We start from the raw sequence: 19,910 nt of genomic DNA on the forward strand, positions 1-19,910 counted from the left end.
GAGAGTGGAGGATGGGAAGGGTGTGTCCGAGTGTTGTTGGCGACTGTGTTGACTCAGTAAGGATCAGCTATCCCTGCCCGCCTCTCTCTCAGCTCTCTACAGCGGCATGCAGAGCCAGAGCTGACCCAGCCAGACAGACAGGGCCAGCTCCCCTCCCTGTCTCAAGCTCCGGAACCACAACAGGCACAGGACGCACCTAGATCCAGCTGAGATGCCCCTTCATCGGGTGAGTCGGTAGCTATCCTCTCTCCAGCCCGCTGTCCTTTCATTTTATGTCTGCCAATACATTAATTCCTCCCATGTTTGCTAGCCTACTGACTATTGTATGTAGAGAGAAACTTGACCAGCTTCAATTAGTAACATTTAAATGTGTTGTAGGGTTCCTGGTGAGGATGAATTAAATGATTTGGGGGACATGTTTTTATTTCTAAACCCAGTGAAATGATGTGGTCAGACGGTATGACAGATTTAGAAGAGGTAGAGGAAATGGACTCAGTAGAGAGGATAGTTTGGACTACAAAATGTGTGTGTGTGTATATATATATATATATAAGTTTGGACACACCTACTCATTCAAGAGTTTTTGTTTCTTTACTGTTTTCTACAGGGTAGGCCGTCATTGTAAATAATAATAATACCTTCTTTAAGTCTGCCTGTCCTCTTCTCATATTGGCAGAGGTTGTATACAGAAGATAGCCCTATTTGGTAAAATACCAAGTCCATATTATGGCAAGAACAGCTCAAATAAGCAAAGATAAATGTCAGTCCATCATTGCTTTAAGACATGAAGGTCAGTCAATCTGGAAAATTTGAAGAACATTGAAAGTTTCTTCAAGTGCAGTCGCAAAAACCATCAAGCGCTATTATGAAACTGGCTCTCGTGAGGACTGTCACAGGAAAGGAAGACCCAGAGTTACCTCTGCTGTAGAGGATAAGTTCATTCGAGTTACCAACCTCAGAAATTGTGGCCCAAATAAATGCTTCACAGAGTTCAAGTAACAGACACATCTCAACATCAACCGTTCAGAGGAGACTGCATGATTCAGGGTTCATGGTTGAATTGATAAAAAGAAACCACCACTAAAGGACACCAATAATAAGAAGAGACTTGCTTGGACCAACAAAACACGAGCAATGGACATTAGACCGTCAGAAAATTCTCCTTTGATCTGATAAGTGCAAATTTGAGATTTTTGGTTCCAACCGCCGTGTCTTTGTGAGACACAGAGCAGGTGAACGGATGATCTACGCATGTGTGGTTCCCACCGTGAAGCATGGAGGTGGTGGTGTGTGGGTGCTTTCCTGGTTACACTGTCTGTGATTTATTTAGAATTAGAGCCACACTTAACCAGCATGGCTACCACAGAATTCTGCAGCGATACACCATCTCATCTGGTTTGCGCTTAGTGGGACTATCATTTGTTTTTCAACAGGACAATGACCCAGCACACACTGTGTAAGGGCTATTTGACCAAGAAGGAGAGTGATGGAGTGCTGCATCAGATGATCTAGCCTCCACAATCACCCTACCTCAAACCAATTGAGGTGGTGATAAGCATATGTGGGAACTCCTTCAAGACTTTTGGAAAAGCATTCCTCATGAAGCTGGTTGAGAGAATGTCAAGAGTGTGCAAAGCTGTCATCATAGTGGCTACTATGAAGAATCTCAAATATATAAAAAATATTTCGATTTTTTTAACACTTTTGTTGGTTACTACATGATTACAGGAAATTATTATTATATTAAAAGCATCTTTATAAATACTTTGTTTTATTTTTAGGTATAACACTTAACATGTATTGCACAGATGTCTAAATAAAAATGATGTGTTTGAAAAACATTCCAGTACAAAGCTTATGAAAAAGGTATTTTCCTGTAGTGTTATTTCATAGTTTTGATGTCTTCACTATTATTCTGCAATGTATAAAAAAGTAAAAAATTCAGAAAACAATCCTTGAATGAGTAGGTTTGTCAACTTTTGACTGGTATGTCATACATGTGTATAACTGGTGTCAGTATGAGAAGAGGACAGGCAGACTTAAAGAAGGTATTTTATTAGCAATAGCAGACATCAATAATGAAACTCAATTGCTAAACATACTGCAAATAGAACAGCATAAGTGATGCGTGAGTTTTGCGATGGCGCGGTGTGTCATCGATCACAATAACCATAGTTTTACAATGAATCATTCAAATTAGATTAAGTAAATGGAATTGCTTTGCATTAACTTTTTATTGCTTTTTGCTCTGGAAGTTCAAAGGCTTGATAGGTGTGTTTAATATGCAAACCAACCATACTCTGCACATTTTGTTTAACAAACGTTTCTTAGTGAGGATGCTATCAGAAGTGTTTCCATTCGGGTTTTGTTTGGGTGCGATGTTGTCAGCAGTCATGAACATGGCCAAGTGTGAGATCATTTCCTGGGACAGGGATTAACTTCTTGTCCCACCAGACATTATTTTAGATGGGTTTCAGTTCCACTGCGAAGGTTGATAAGCGGATTATTACCTATTTTTATACCTTGTTCATAAATCTACCTAGATAGGATTGCTATGATGAGTGAATGGAATGTCATTCCAAACAATGGCAGATATTAAAAATATATATTTTTTAAAAACATGAGTGTCTGCTGCCCTCAGAAATTCCACCTCTCAAAACAAGAAGAGGACAAAGTCATAGACTGGACTACTCAGTGAAAACATGACACAGCAAAACAGAGCCGGTGCTTTCCACCCGGCTGGTACAGGCTGAATGGACGAAGATAGGAGGATGAGGGTTGGACAAAGAGGCTGCTGATCCTGGATTTAAAAAGTGCTGTGCTATGCAGCATTGGGGTGATTCTCATGAAACCAGTTTTAAGCATGTCTGTTTCAAATTGTTACAAAACCATGATGCATCTGCAAAAATAAACTATAATTCTGAAGACTAAGATGTCTAGTTTTTTGGCAGTTTCTTATTTTAAATCAATCTAAACAAATGTGTCTGAATTTTGTACATTTTCACCCCATAGTCTCATTACAGAGATGTGTCCGGATTAAATTCTCAGGTCATTTTATAAAATTGTACTTTTAGAAAAACCTTATTTTAGTAAAACATGATGCTGTAGTTTGTCCATCAGTCCTAACAATTGTATACTAGTTGAAGTTTACATGTGTGGGATGTAGACTCTGTCTCATGCTACCACTAGAGTGAATGCACCGCCAGCATTCAAAAGTGACCAAAACATCAGCCAGGAAGCATAGGAACTGAGAAGTGGTCTATGGTCACCACCTGCAGAACCACCCCTTTATTGGGGGTGTCTTGCTAATTGCCTATAATTTCCACCTGTTGTCTATTCCATTTGCACAACAGCATGTGAAATTTATTGTCAATCAGTGTTGCTTCCTAAGTGGACAGTTTGATTTCACAGAAGTGTGATTGACTTGGAGTTACATTGTGTTGTTTAAGTGTTCCTTTTATTTTTTTGAGTATTGTATATCATTCTCTCAACTATTATTCTGACATTTCACATTCTTAAAATAAAGTGGGGATCCTAACTGACCTAAGACAGGTCATATTTACGAGGATTAAATGTCAGGAATTGTGAAAAACTGAGTTTAAATGTATTTTGCTAAGGTGTATGTAAACTTCCGACTTCAACTGTAGATACTTTATAGGCATATTGTGTTATACCGTCCCATCCAATCCAGAATTGTATCTATAGTACCTTTTAATCACAAATATCCACATCCTAATACACCAATATTACCTGTAAAGACCTTGGATACATTATTTTTCTTGTCTCTTTGTTACTTTTGACTTTTAAATATACATGCATGTAATTACAGTACTTACAGGGCAGTCAGCAAGTATTCACATCTCTTGACTTTTTCAATATGATGTTTCAAAGTGGTTTAAATGGATTTAATTGTAATTTTTTGTCAAAATACTTTTGTCAGGGTGGAAGTATGCAACCCCTTGAGTCAATACATGTTAGAATAACCTCTGGTTGTTGATCTTTGCTAGATAACCATTCAGGTCTAGCCATAGATCTTCAAGCAGATTTAAGTCAAAACTTTATCTTGGCCACTCAGGAACATTCACTGTCTTCTTGGTAAGAAACTCCAGTGTAGATTTGGCCTTTTGTTTTAGGTTATTGTCCTGCTGAAAGGTGAATTCATCTTTTCCTCTAGGATCTTGCCTATGCTTAGCTCCATTCTGTTTATTTTTTATCCTGAAAAACTCCCCAGTCCTTAACGATTACAAGCATACACATAGCATGATGCAGCCACCACTATGCTTGAAAATATGAGGAGTGGTACTCTGTAATGTGCTGCATTGGATTTGCCCCAAATATAACACTTTTGTATTCAGGACAAAAAGTGAATTGCTTTGTCACATTTGTTTTGCAGTATTACTTTAGTGCCTTGTTACAAACAGGATGCATGTTTTGGAATATTTCTATTCTGTACAAGCTTCCTTCTTTTCCTTCTGTCAATTAGGTTAGTATTGTGGAGTAACTACAATGTTGTTGATCCATCCTCAGTTTTCTCCTATCACAGCTATTCAATTCTCTGTTTTAAAGTCACCATTGGCCTCATGGTGAAAACCCCTGAGTCCAGAAGGATGCTTGTAGTGACTGGGTGTATTGATACACCATCCAACGTTTCATTAATAAATTCACCATGCTCAAAGGAATATTTTTTATTTATTTTTACCCATCTACCAATAGGTACCCTTCTTTTTGAGTCAATGGAAAATCTCCCTGGTCTTTGTTGACGAATCTTTCTGAAATTCACTGTTCGACTGAGGGACCTTACAGATAATTGTATGTGTGGGGTACAGAGATGAGGTAGTCATTCAAAAATCGTGGTAAACACGATTAAGTGAGTCCATGCAAAACTGTTGCGGTAATGACAATTGTTACATTGGTAGTTGTGGAAATTGTTATAAAATGCATAATATCAGAAAAAAAAGATAATTCTGATGAAATAGATAGAAGTAAAGATCCTAATCAAATCTAATTTTATTTGTTGTGTGTAGACCTTACCATGAAATACTTACAAGCCCTTAACCAACAATACAGTTTTAAGAAAATCTCATATCTCAGTGATCCAAGAGAAAATTGTTTGAAAAAGGACACTTGAGAATTTGTGGGTCAAATAATACATATTTTGTATCACTCCCTGATTTTGCCAGAGTAGTTTTTGGATTTGACTATCAACCTGTGATGTGTGCCCTGTTGGGTTCAATTTCATTTCTTTAATTGACTGAATTTAAATGGAATTTTGTGAGAATGACCATAAAATTGTGGTAAATTCCATTTAAATTCAGTCAATTAAAGAAATGCAATTGAACCCAACAGGGCACACATCACAGGTTGATAGTCAAATCCAAAAACTACTCTGGCAAAGTCAGGGAGTGATACAAAATATGTATTATTTGTTTATATCAAGTCTGCTGTAGTTTGAATATGACATTCTAAGTATTGACTTCACAGCGTTGTGAACTATCATTTGGTTGTAAAATATTACAACTTTGCTTTCATCCTGTCTCATCCTAGCACCTATCCTCTCTTCCTCTCATCCTAGCACCTCTCCTCTCTTCACACATTCTGATGACTTACCATACATACAATTGTCAACCTTTTTGCTGGGCAGCAGGTGGAAAAAGCGTAAAACAACCACCGATGGCTTCTATGGGATGTGGCCTGCGTAAGTTTATTCTTGAGATATAAATGTGCATATTGATCAGAACAATACCCACTGGGCACACACTGGTTGAATCGCCGTTGTTTCAACGTCATTTGCCACGTGGAGTTAACACGAAAATACATTGGATATGAAAAAAGTCATCTCATTTCAACCAGCTTTGTAAGCATAAAAATGAGGGTAAAATGCTCATTTAAATACATTGATTTAACCTGATTACGAGGTTGTTACATCAATCTAATTTCAACTTAATCATCAGAACTATCTATACGTTGAAACTCCGTTGAAAATTCCACAGAAACATAAAAAATATTTTTGATTGTATCTTCAATTGGGTGGTTGAAATGATGCTGAAATTTAGATTTGATTAGACATATTTTATTTGACCTTGTTTCAATGTTGTAGTAAAATGGTATGTTTGAATCAGTGTCGTTGTTTCAACGTCATGCTACTGTATCAACCTAAATAAAGTGGTATATTGAGATAACGTGTGATTACAAAGTCCAATGATTTCCTCCTGAACAGTGACTCCTACTGGTATATGAGGGGTAATGCATTTAAGTGAGAACAAGTCTACCATCCAGATGCCTACCTCTATGTACCCTGTTAGCTTTGGAAACAAGCTGTGTTCGCTTTAGCTGACCTATCATCTCAATACATTTTGACCTTGATCAACTTCCATACTCATTTGAGTTGACTACCTAAATAATGTTAAATCGTTTTTAAAGTAACTCTTCTAACTTTTCTAACACAAGCTGTATGTGAAAGGCAATTCGGAGTGAGGCTGAGTTTATATAGGCTACATTGACATCTGATTTGCCCAACAAAGGACACTTTGGCTGCATTTACACAGGCAGACCAATTCTGATATTTTTTTTCACTAATTGGTCTTTTTACTCTGAAAAGGAGCTGATGTGATTTGGTAAAAATACCAATTAGTGGAAACAATATCAGAAATGGGCTGCTTGTGTAAATGCAGCCCATCATTTCAACATGTAGGTAGGTATACCATCATTCATCCATGGTTGATTGGATCTTTGGAAGTTTAGAAGTAGTTACCATTAGCCCTATAATTAGGATGCAAAATTCATTATATTAATAATAATGGATATTGTCTTTTATATGAAGGATGGTTGATGGATTTCTAATTTAATCTACAAATGATTAATATGTAGGATTCATGTCGCCATCTCAACCAAAAATATAAGTTGAAGAATAGGACTAAATCAAATCAAACGTTAATTTAAAGTTTGATTTGATTTAATGCTATTCTTGAACTTGGATTTTTGGTTGAGATGGAGACGTGAATCCAACATATCAATTGCGTTCACCATTCAATATCCAGTTTGTCAACAAATTAATGATTGATAGGTTAGGGCTAGAGTTATTTAGGTAGTCTACGCAACTGAGTATGGAAGCTGATCAGTGTCAATCTGTGTTTACATAATAGCTCAGCTGAAACGAACACAGCTTGTTTTCAAAGCTAAGTATGGTACATAGATGTAGGCGTCTGAATGGTAGACTTGTTCTCACTGAAATGTATTTCCCCCTCATATACCAGTAGGAGTCACTGTTCAGGCAAGAATTGTTGGACTGTGCCTTCACATTTTATTGCAATACCTCGTTATTTAGGTTGATGGCATGATGTTGAAACAATGACGTTGATTTAAAAATACAATTTTACTATCTACATTGAAACGAGGTCAAATAAAATGTCTATCATATATGAAATTTGACATAATTTCAACCCCCCAATATATATTGAATATAGAATGAAAATGATTTTTAATGTTTCTACGTTTTCCACGTTGATTCCACGTCACAATACGTAGACAAATGACGTTCAAACAACGTTGATTCAACCAGTGTGTGCCCGGTGGATAGTGCGTAATGACTCTATGGGTCTGTGCGAGACTGAGATGAATGTCCTTAGACTGATCCCAGATCTGTACGAGTTGACAAGACGGCACAAACAGATCTGAGACCAGGCTACTGTTGACTGATATTGAGCAGTAGCCATTATGTATGTCAGGACAGGACAGTTATCTGGGCCTTGACACCTTCTTTCCCCAATGTGTCTGATCAGGTATCCAGGGCGATGACAACCTCCAGTCCATGATTGTTGGCACTGTGATGAGGAAGATTAAGTCTCGCACCTGGAAGAAGCAGCGTTACTTCAAGCTGCAGGAGGACTGCATGACCATCTGGTACAAGTCCAAGAAGGCTGGGAACACCCACTCCACATGTGAGTAGTGACATTTACATGATTAGACAATGTTTAGGCAACATCACCTACTGACACACATTTTGTCACATATGATACTTATTATATGATTGTCCACAAGCATTTCGCTACACTCGCATTAACATCTGCTAACCATGTGTATGTGACAAATACATTTGATTTGATTTGACAAGATTATGTTCGGCAGCAGGCTATACACTGAGTGGACAAAACATTCCGAATATTGAGTTGCCCTCCCTTTCGCCCTCAGAACAGCCTCAATTCGCCGTGGCATGCACTCTACAAGGTGTCGAAATTGTTCCACAGGGATGCTGGCCCATGTTGACTCCAGTGCTTCCCAAGGTTGTGTCAAGTTGGCTGGATGTCCTTTGGGTGGTAGGCCATTCTTGATACACACAGGAAGCTGTTGAGCGTGAAAAACCCAGCAATGTTGCAGCTCTTGACACACTCAAACCAGTGTGCCTGGCACCTACTACCATACTCCGTTCAAAGGCTCTTAAATCTTTTGTCTTGCTCATTTCCCCCTCTGAATGGCACACATACACAATCCATGTCTCAATTGTCTCGAGGCTTAAAAATCCTGTCGTCCCCCTTCATCTACACTGATTGAAGTGGTTTTAACAAGTGATACCTGGTCAGTGACACCTGGATTCACCTGGTCAGTCTGTCATGGAAAAAGCAGTTGTTCCTAATGTTTTGTACTCTCATTTGAGTCATTTTGTTGTAGCAGGGGTCTAGTTTTATCATCACTGAAGTGAGTGATAATATTGGGCTACAGGGTTCACCATGTACCTAAAGACTTGACTTATTCCCTTTAGCCACAAGTGGAGCAAAGGGCCCGAAGAACACCTAAGGAGATAAATACCTAAAGAGATACCTAAGTAGATAGTATTCCGCTTCTCTTTCCCCTTTCAACAGTCTCTGTGAATGACGTGGAGACGGTGCGTGAGGGCCACCAGTCAGAGGTTTTGCTCAGCATCGCAGACGAGTTTCCCTCGGACCGCTGCTTCACCCTGGTGTTCCGTGGTCGCCGTGGCAACCTGGACCTGGTGGCAGACTCGGCGGATGAGGCCCAGTCCTGGATCAAAGGCATGAAGAAGCTGATCGAGAACCTGGAGAACATGGGCGAGAGTGAGAAGCTTGACCAGTATCTTTTCTGACAAGCTAAACCAATCAATCAAATGTATTTACAAAGCCCTGTATATATCAACAGTTGTCACAAAGTGCTTAACAGAAACCTGGCCAAATACGGTACATAGTCCTAGCTAGTTTGCTTAATGAAGTTAAGAAGTGCACTATACATGTGTATAGCAGACTATCGTTTGTGTTATAGCTCCAAAGGTTTCCCTGTAGCATGATGACGTTTCCCTTAAGCGACATTTCCAGGTGGATCTGTGAATGGTTTAAGAAGGCTGATAAGAACAATGACGGCAGAATGAACTTCCCCGAGATCAGGGTCCTGCTGAAGATGATGAACGTGGACATGAACGAACATCACGCTCACCGACTCTTCATGGTAAAAGCCCTGAGATCATCTTAATAAGACCGTATATCTTTGATTCTTGTACATTGCTGGTGTCTGTTGAGGCCTGAAGACCTTTCTCCATTTTATCTACAGACGGCAGACAAGTCTCAGACGGGGACTCTGGAGGATGATGAGTTTGTCCTGTTCTACAAGATGCTCACCCAGAGAGAGGACATTCTCAGGGTGTTCCAGGACTACTCTGGCGACGGACAGAAGCTGTCTCTGCGGGACCTGGAGGAGTTCCTGAGAGATGAACAACTGGAGGAGGTGGACGGGGTTCAGCAGCTGGCCATGGAGCTCATTGAGCGCTATGAACCCTCCGACACAGGTAGTACTGACCTCTGACCCTGGCATGATTTGTGGCTATAGCTGACCAATCACACCCTACGAATAATCAGGTCAATAACAATATCATCAGGTCAACATCCCTGGTCAAGCAGTTCTTGTTATTTCAACCAAGAGCCAATATATTTGAATGAACATCATGATGGTTGTAATGAAAAATATAAATATATAGTTTCAACTGATAGCAATGTTTTCTTTTTTGACTTTGTTTGTTGTTCCACAGCGAAGATGCTGAAGGCCATGTCTATCGACGGTTTCCTGATGTACCTGGCGTCGGCTGAGGGCTCCATCTTCCACCCCAGACAGCAGAGCCTGTACCAGGACATGACTCAGCCCCTCAACCACTACTTCATCTCCTCTTCACACAACACATACCTGATGGAGGACCAGCTTCGAGGACACAGCAGTGTCGAGGGATACATACGGTATGTACACTACACCACTGGTGGCTGATGGGAAGGCTTAGTAGGCGGTTCTTGAGAGTGGTTTATCCTTTGTATTGGAAGATGATTTTGATCTCTGTCTTGAGGTGAATTACGACACAACTTTTAGAAGACAGAATCAGAGGGGTTGATCGATGTCCATTAAAAAATAATATACTCTGGGACAAAGTCCAAAAGGGCTAACTTGTTTCTTCTTCGTTAGGGCTTTGAAACGAGGCTGTCGGTGTGTAGAAGTAGACTGTTGGGACGGTCCCAATGGAGAGCCTATCGTCTACCACGGACACACATTCACCTCCAAGATCCTCTTCAAAGATGTTGTGATCGCACTGAGAAACTATGCCTTCAAGGTATTATTAATCCAGAAAAAAATTGTAATGACAAGTTTAAACCTCTTTGTATGGTATGCTTCACAGGTATTCTCTGCGGTATCGTGACATAATGTTTACATATCAGTGCAGAATACAGGGTGTTTCCAACTATTCAGATCCAATCATTGTTTAGCATTTTCATGGTCCGTTACCAGTGCAGTACTTTGCACACAGGAATCCAGGAACTTGCAGTACCTTGCAGTATCAACACACTCCTCACTCAGCACCTCATTATATGTGTATGAGTCAGGAGGGGGATCATTCCATCATGATATCCCAAAGCCACGGCCCTTTCAGAAAGCCGAGCCCTCACACAGTAAACCAGCATATGACCTGCCTGTCAAAGACTTATCCTATTCTGTGCCAAGACAGTCCTCCGTGCCGCCAGGTTCATGTTGTGTGTCAGGGTTTCAGGACCCTGGTCAAAAGTAGTGCACTGCATAGGGATTATGGTGCCATTCTGGGATGCAACCACTCATACAGGACAGCCCAGAATGTAGTGGATGGACTACATAGGGGGGAGGGGTCGTTTGGGACTCACTCTCTGTCTGTCTGCAACTGGATGCTCTATGCGACCCTTGTCCTGTCTGCCACAGTGGAGAAGCCGCTGGTGTATATAAACTGGTAGCAGGTATAGCCTTACTCCTCACACTGAGAATGCTGCAGTCCGGTGTTGAATTATTCACTCTCCCCTTCCTCCCCTCCCAGGTATCAGAGTACCCGGTCATCCTGTCCACCGAGAACCACTGCGGTGTTGAACAGCAGCGAGTCATGGCCCAACACCTCAACACCATCCTTGGGGACAAGCTGCTGAAAAGCACCCTGGATGGAAAGATACCCGTCAGCTTTCCTTCTCCTGAGGTAAGGACGGCACCAGGAACAGTTGCCAGGTAATCTGCTCTGATCTGACTCTCACCATGGCATGGCAAGAGCAAACGTAGCGTGGTGGTGGTGCTGGTGGTGATAGGACAGAATTGTCCCCACAGAAATACAATTACTACAACGGACATTACTATTCCAATTCAAGCCAGCGTTCTATAATGCGTGGACCGGCAGCCATATTGAGTTTGTCAAATTGCCATGGGCTGCAGTCCAAACACATTATTTTTACCCCCTCAGCCCTTGCACTATCCACTTTCCCTCGGGGGGAATCCCAGTCGAAACCGGAAGCAGTTTGATTGCCATCTTAAGTGGAGGTCCAATTCACTAACGTTGCCCCCACGGTCCTCAATTTAGCTTGAGGGAGCGAGTGAACAATTTTGGACCAAGTTTGGGAAACCTTGCTCTAGGCTACCTGCCACCCTCTAGGCTAGGCTAGGCTCTAGGCTAGGCTACCTGCCGCCCTGTAGGCTACCTTCTGTGGCTCAGTTGGTAGAGCATGGCGCTTGTAACGCCAGGGTAGTGGGTTCGATTCCCGGGACCACCCATACGTAGAATGTATGCACACATGACTGTAAGTCGCTTTGGATAAAAGCGTCAGCTAAATGGCATATATTATTATTATTATTATTACCTGCCGCCCTCAACAAAACCCTTTCGGGTGGTGTCAGTGTACAGAATGTACATAATTTTATTTTTGTATTATTTTGACCCCCCAATTTCGTAGAATCCAATTATTAGTAGTTACTATCTTGTCTCATCGCTACAACACCCGTACGGGCTCGGGAGAGATGATGGTCGAAAGTCATGCGTCCTCCGAAACACAACCCAACCAAGCCGCACTGCTTCTTAACACAGCGCTCATCCAACCCAGAAGCCAGCCGCCCGCCACAGGAGTCGCTGGTGTGCGATGAGACAAGGACATCCCTACCGGCCAAACCCTCCCTAACCCGGACGACGCTAGGCCAATTGTGTGTCGCCCCACGGACCTCCCAGTCACGACCGGCTGCGGCAGAGCCTCTGGTGGCACAGCTAGCGCTGTGATGCAGTGCCTTAGACCACTGCGCCACCTGGGAGGCCCTAGAATGTACATTATTAAACCAGTTTATCTTGTTGATAGAATTCCTCAAAGATAATTGAAGAGCACATTCATTAGAATTCACACAGAATTTCAGATGCACTTTTTATAATCACTGTTTTATTATATTAATAAAAGGCTATAAAACAGGTTAACCTGCCCAAAATGTTCCTTGTACAAAAATCTAAATGTATTCCAATAGATTACATGTAATCAAAAGAATCATGAATACTCATTTGAGATATGCAAATACTGAATACGTGGCAGAAAGCAAAAATGAAAAAAAAAAGCATATATTTGACAGTTTGAACATAGAACCCAGATTAAAGGAAGAGTGGGGGGGACCCCAGGACCGAGTTTGGGAAACCCCACTGTAGAGTGACCTTCACCTTCACTTTCACTACCTGTCTTGCTACCTACCTTTCTATCAGTGCCTCCCGGGCCATGTGATCTGTGCTGTAAGATGCAACACTGGCACAGTGAATTATTAAAAAGACACAATATTGTTCCCTCAGCACTGAATAGAATATGACTGATTGTTCTCTCAGTCTTTCGACATTGTATTGGGCGTGACCTGCAGGTCAGTGAAGACAGACTTTATATGCCCTGCATCTCAATGCAAAGACTATTGTCTGTCTGTGCATGATGTATATTTGTTCTGCCCGAGTGTTTTTTGTATACTGTGCCCACAGTCATCAAGTACGTAGGTGACTCTAAATATCTATCTGTGTTACGTTACCAATATGCAATAGAGAGAGAGGTTGAGAGAGACGTGCTGTCGAGAGGCTTTCTGAAACATGCCCTGGTACAGAAGCATGATATCTATCTATCTATCTATCTATCTATCTATCTATCTATCTATCTATCTATCTATCTATCTATCTATCTATCTATCTATCTATCTATCTATCTATCTCTATCTAGCTCTTTGCCACCTTCTCCTCCCTCCTGAATCCTCCTCCCCCTCCCCCCCTCCTCCCTCTCTGCAGATGACTTCATCAACCATTTTGAAAAGAAGGTCGACGACATCCGATCCTTGTTTGCAAAGTCAAACGACTCCGCTGGTTCTGCTCACACTGCCCTACCCTGTGCTCTGACCTCTTTCTCCCCTCTCTCTCCAGATGAAATCTTGCGTCTTGTGACGGCCGGCCGCCCAACAACCTGCCCGCTTGACCCTATCCCCTCCTCTCTTCTCCAGACCATTTCCGGAGACCTTCTCCCTTACCTCACCTCGCTCATCAACTCATCCCTGACCGCTGGCTACGTCCCTTCCGTCTTCAAGAGAGCGAGAGTTGCACCCCTTCTGAAAAAACCTACACTCGATCCCTCCGATGTCAACAACTACAGACCAGTATCCCTTCTTTCTTTTCTCTCCAAAACTCTTGAACGTGCCGTCCTTGGCCAGCTCTCCCGCTATCTCTCTCAGAATGACCTTCTTGATCCAAATCAGTCAGGTTTCAAGACTAGTCATTCAACTGAGACTGCTCTTCTCTGTATCACGGAGGCGCTCCGCACTGCTAAAGCTAACTCTCTCTCCTCTGCTCTCATCCTTCTAGACCTATCGGCTGCCTTCGATACTGTGAACCATCAGATCCTCCTCTCCACCCTCTCCGAGATGGGCATCTCCGGCGCGGCCCACGCTTGGATTGCGTCCTACCTGACAGGTCGCTCCTACCAGGTGGCGTGGCGAGAATCTGTCTCCTCACCACGCGCTCTCACCACTGGTGTCCCCCAGGGCTCTGTTCTAGGCCCTCTCCTATTCTCGCTATACACCAAGTCACTTGGCTCTGTCATAACCTCACATGGTCTCTCCTATCATTGCTATGCAGACGACACACAATTAATCTTCTCCTTTCCCCCTTCTGATGACCAGGTGGCGAATCGCATCTCCGCATGTCTGGCAGACATATCAGTGTGGATGACGGATCACCACCTCAAGCTGAACCTCGGCAAGACGGAGCTGCTCTTCCTCCCGGGGAAGGACTGCCCGTTCCATGATCTCGCCATCACGGTTGACAACTCCATTGTGTCCTCCTCCCAGAGCGCTAAGAACCTTGGCGTGATCCTGGACAACACCCTGTCGTTCTCAACTAACATCAAGGCGGTGGCCCGTTCCTGTAGGTTCATGCTCTACAACATCCGCAGAGTACGACCCTGCCTCACACAGGAAGTGGCGCAGGTCCTAATCCAGGCACTTGTCATCTCCCGTCTGGATTACTGCAACTCGCTGTTGGCTGGGCTCCCTGCCTGTGCCGTTAAACCCCTACAACTCATCCAGAACGCCGCAGCCCGTCTGGTGTTCAACCTTCCCAAGTTCTCTCACGTCACCCCGCTCCTCCGCTCTCTCGACTGGCTTCCAGTTGAAGCTCGCATCCGCTACAAGACCATGGTGCTTGCCTACGGAGCTGTGAGGGGAACGGCACCTCAGTACCTCCAGGCTCTGATCAGGCCCTACATCCAAACAAGGGCACTGCGTTCATCCACCTCTGGCCTGCTCGCCTCCCTACCACTGAGGAAGTACAGTTCCCGCTCAGCCCAGTCAAAACTGTTCGCTGCTCTGGCCCCCCAATGGTGGAACAAACTCCCTCACGACGCCAGGACAGCGGAGTCAATCACCACCTTCCGGAGACACCTGAAACCCCACCTCTTTAAGGAATACCTAGGATAGGATAAAGCAATCCTTCTCACCCCCCTTAAAAGATTTAGATGCACTATTATTGTAAAGTGGCTGTTCCCCTGGATGTCATAAGGTGAATGCACCAATTTGTAAGTCGCTCTGGATAAGAGCGTCTGCTAAATGACTTAAATGTAATGTAAATGTAAATCTATTCCCTGGTGATGAAACGATCTAGATCCATTGTTCTGCCTGACAGGAGCTGAAGGGGAAGATTCTTCTCAAGGGGAAGAAGATCGGAGGTCTGAACGGGCCGGTGGAGCCGGAGGACTCCCTGACAGGAGAGGTGAGCGACGAGGACGAGGCGGCTGACATCGATGAGGACAGCCTCCACAGCAACAGCCTCCGACGCATGGCCAAGGTAGGCTACTGGTGTGTGTGTGTGTGTGGGTGGGTGGGTGCCTGTGTGTGCAATTGTGCATGCGACATTGTCACTCACTCCCCCATTGTCCCTCAACTCCATCAGGGCAAAATAGTATCCTCTTTGTCTGAATCTTCTGTGTTGACTTAGCCAAGTTATAACACTTTTATAGCACTGATATTGTCCAAGGGTTGCGTTCAACTCTGACATTGCTCATGAAAGATATAGGGCTAAAGCCAGGGACTATACCAAGTGAGCCTCCTAACGGTGCCATACGAACACTAGAGGTAGCCATGGAGAGAGAGAGAGGACGAGAGAGCCGACGGTACCAACTCTCTTTCAAGACTGTACTACTGTTTTGAGAGAGAAGACTGACTGACTGACTGTTGGATAGAGGTAGAGAGCCCTCTAAAACGAGACACTTAATTGAAGTTGGGGAATCACCTTTATTCTTGGTTCTTTAATGATATCGCTCAATAACAAGCAGTGCCCATGAACAGATTAGATGGAGTCCATGGATCGAAGACATCTTTTAACATTGATACTCTATGTTTAACGAAAGCCATGGATGAGAATGCCATACTAGGGTTGACATGGTTTGATCAATATGGTAATCAGGGGTAAAGCCAGCTGTCTACAGGAGCAGTGAGCTCTGGGATGCCCTTGGGCCTGGTGTAACTTACTCTGATGATGTCCTGTCCTACAGACGGGACTGTAGCTCAGAGTCTCTGTTTGTGTTCGGCTCCGGATCGGCTTTCATATAGAGGCAGCCCAGGTGTGCACTAAGACTGGGACACCTGGTTGCATTGCTAATTAGTCTGGCCTTGTGCCTGCCTGCATACCTCAAGCTTTCGGTCATCGAAGCCTGATTGGCACTGGCAGACCTACTGTGGTTGGCTTCATAGTGAAGTATCACTTACTCCATATTGGGGTTGCCTCGGTCCACTTGCTGCTTTCACCCAGGGCTAGCTGTACTCCACTCCTCCTCTCAAACTGTATGAGTGCCACGTTGCTCTCAAAACTAGGGTTTTACTGTGTATATCCAATCCTCTTAGTGCAGTATTGTCCAAGCCATTGCCCAATTTATATGTGGTTGAATTGAATGTAGCTTAGAAAAGGTCAACACTCTAATTTCCCAGCTGTGGATCAATAAAGTTTATTCAATTCAAATCTCGTTCTTTTCCTCAGAAATCGAAGCAGCGTCTGTCAAAGGAGCTGTCGGACTGTGTGGTTTATTGCAAGAGTGTCCACTTCAGCAGCTTCAAGCACTCCCGCATTCACTCCAAGTTCTACGAGATATCCTCCTTCACAGAGTCCAAAGCCCGCAAGCACTTGAGAGAGGCAGGTGGGGCCTGAATCTCTACTGTAGCTCACGACATTATCAGTCAGGATCAACCAGTCACTTACTCAACCAAGGACAGTTTGTGTCGTTCTGTTTTGACCACAAAACTGAAGCCAAAAGTTGTTGATTTACTAAAAGGAAATGTTGCCTGATTAGTGAGATTTAGTCAGTTATTAAGTAAGGGCCGTAAACAGAGGCAGAATGACTAGAAGACAGTGCTTTGTGTGTGTACTGTTCAATTGCATGGTTCCTCAAGCTCATCTCATGTATGGTTTAACTGCCTTTCTCTTCCAGGGGCAGAGTTTGTGCATCACAATGCCAGGCAACTGACCAGGGTTTATCCCAGTGGCCTCAGAACAGACTCCTCCAACTTCAACCCACAGGAAATGTGGAACACAGGGACTCAAATAGGTGAGGGGCGTTTTAGGTCGTTCTAAGGCACGACACAATGATTACATGACTTTGTGAAGCTAGTTAAGCTTATACTTCTGTTCGGATCAGTTGGTTAATTTCTCTGTTTTCCTTGCTTCCTCAGTTGCGTTGAATTTCCAGACGGCAGGGGTTGAGATGGACCTCAACGATGGACTGTTTAGTCAAAATGGCCGCTGTGGCTATGTCCTCAAACCTGACTTCATGAGGATGTCAGAGAGGAGTTTCGATCCGGAGGTTCCAATTAACCGGGAAGGCTACCGACCCCTCAGTCTCTGCATTCAGGTACAAATAACAAACTGAGACCTACCTAAGACACAACCTGAGCCACAACAGAAAAACTACAGGAACCAAGTGGAACGCTAACCTTCCGATCTGACCTAAAGTGCTCTCATTGTGTGTGTATATATTTGTGTGTGTTTTTCAAGGTGATCAGTGGACAGCAGCTTCCCAAAGTGAATATCAAGGAGAGCTCCGTTGTGGACCCGTTTGTGAGAGTGGAGATCCATGGAGTTCCTCTAGACCAGGCCAAGCAGGAGACCAGATACATAGACAACAATGGTAATATACACACCCATTAAATCCCAATCACATGAATGCTTACAAGGTGACTTTTTACAGAAATGCTGATACATTAAAGCAGTATAGTACAGTATTATATTCTATTATTTGATATGTTTATGAATTGTGTTTGCGCAGGATTCAATCCAGTGTGGTATGACACTTTGCGGTTCACCATCCATGCGCCTGAACTGGCCCTGGTACGCTTTGTGGTGGAGGACTACGACAAGGCGTCAAGGAATGATTTTGTCGGACAGTATACCTTGCCTTTCTCATGTATTCAGCAAGGTGAGGCTCATCCATGTATTTAAGCGTTTCATACAAACTCATGATATAACCTCCTAATATGACAGTCACACGTAATGGCATATAATACGATGGGATGAATGGTCTCCTACAGCTGTTTTACTCCCTTTTCCAGGATACCGTCACATCCACCTCCTGTCTAAGGACGGAACCAGTATTCCTCCCGCCTCTTTATTTGTACATGTTAGAATCACTAACCTTGTATGTGCTGAACACTAGAGATTCCAGTCGCTGCTTACCTCCCTGGCATTTACAAGACTTGTAGTTAGAACAGGTGGAAGGTGGAGGACGCTGACGGTGAAAGACACAGAAGGTGGAAGACGCGACTAAAGGAGAACAAACCATCATAGTTTCCCCAGGAAGTTTTGACATTCAAGAGCTAGTTTCACAAAATATGTAAGGAATCGTTCCTGTAACTACTTCCTCAAAATAGTATGTAATGTTGTGCATATACTAAGCCAAATGTTTTTTTGTAGGTATTAATGTACTTTTAGAAAGTATGATTGGTGTGGTTTTCACTTGTGATCTTACAATTCTATATTTATAGTGTGTATTCTCAATCTGATGTATTACTGAAGAACTGGCTCTGGGATGATTCTGTTTTTCCAACTCTATTTCATCACATGCTAGTCAACTACACAGCTGTACTTGAGATTCTTTTTTTTGTTTTGTTGCAATGCAATGTAGCGGAGAAGTGTGCCTCCACTGGTCAAGAGTAATGACACATTTCAACATAATTTAACTCGGTCATCTTATCCACACCACAGTATTTTCAATGAACCAAGCTCCTCAAGAACGTAACATTGATGAGACTGTTTAGTTAGAGTTGCCTAGGCTTACTGCAGGACACATTTCCTCCCTCTTTTGCCTATTGGCAAGTTTTGGTTTAAAATGGGTTATGACGCCAATGAAACCTAATATACTCCAGTCCTCCTCTCTCTCTCTCTAATGCATATTATAATTTCCATGAACAATATTCTGAACAATTCGTTTAGTATAAACAGCAATAACAGCAGGATTAAAAAATGCCTCAACTTGTGTCATCTGTTTTGGATCATTTTATAGAAGATGTAAATATTTGCTGCTGGGTTAATTGTTGTATATTTTTGTACACGCACTGTGTGTGTTCATGATGTATAGCAGGGGTCTCCAACCCTGTTCCTAGAGAGCTACTCTACTGTAGATATTTTGCTCCAATCCCAGTTGTAACTAACAACCAGCTTTATCAACCAACTAATTATTAGAATCAGCTGTGCTAGATTAGGGTTTGGAGTGAAAATCTACAGGAAGCTCGCTTTCCAGGAACAGGGTTGGAGATCCCTGATGCATAGCCTATTGTATTGTGTTATAGCATACCTATTAACTCTTTTGTATTATTGGCCAGTTCAGACTTCACAGACCTATATTATTTGTATATGTATTTAACTATGTATGCATGTTTCTACAGTATTTAGTTATTTGCCATATCCATTTGCAAATAAAGATGATTTTCAATTATCTAAAGAGTTCAGAGACTGGTGAGATTCGATTATGAATGTATACAAAGGTGACATACATATGACATTTTATCATCTTAATAATTCAGATACAAGGTCGTGATTTACTTCACCCATTTTGTTTTCTTGTAGGCCTATTTTTTTGTTTGCCCACTCCATCAGTCAC

General features: G+C 42.7%; 1 protein-coding gene across 2 annotated transcripts; it reads left to right on the plus strand.

Annotated features, from left to right (window-relative positions):
• The first annotated feature begins 1 nt into the window (after position 1).
• On the plus strand, positions 2–19,745 carry plcd4a (phospholipase C, delta 4a). 2 transcript variants are annotated; one of them, XM_035755048.1, is made up of 16 exons: positions 2–226; positions 5,573–5,695; positions 7,779–7,937; positions 8,856–9,084; positions 9,324–9,453; positions 9,556–9,790; positions 10,031–10,232; positions 10,453–10,597; positions 11,327–11,479; positions 15,449–15,610; positions 16,799–16,955; positions 17,247–17,363; positions 17,488–17,666; positions 17,810–17,942; positions 18,081–18,230; positions 18,364–19,745. In XM_035755048.1, the coding sequence occupies exons 2-16, from the start codon at positions 5,599–5,601 to the stop codon at positions 18,465–18,467; spliced, it is 2,352 nt and encodes a 783-aa protein (XP_035610941.1). In that variant the 5' UTR covers positions 2–226; positions 5,573–5,598; the 3' UTR covers positions 18,468–19,745. The 2 variants fall into 2 exon arrangements, with proteins under 2 accessions (XP_035610941.1, XP_052355072.1); XM_052499112.1 differs by having other exon boundaries at positions 5,642–5,695.
• Positions 19,746–19,910: the final 165 nt, after the last annotated feature.

Source organism: Oncorhynchus keta, chromosome 37 (genome assembly GCF_023373465.1).
Source record: "Oncorhynchus keta strain PuntledgeMale-10-30-2019 chromosome 37, Oket_V2, whole genome shotgun sequence".
Taxonomy (NCBI): Eukaryota; Metazoa; Chordata; class Actinopteri; order Salmoniformes; family Salmonidae; genus Oncorhynchus; species Oncorhynchus keta.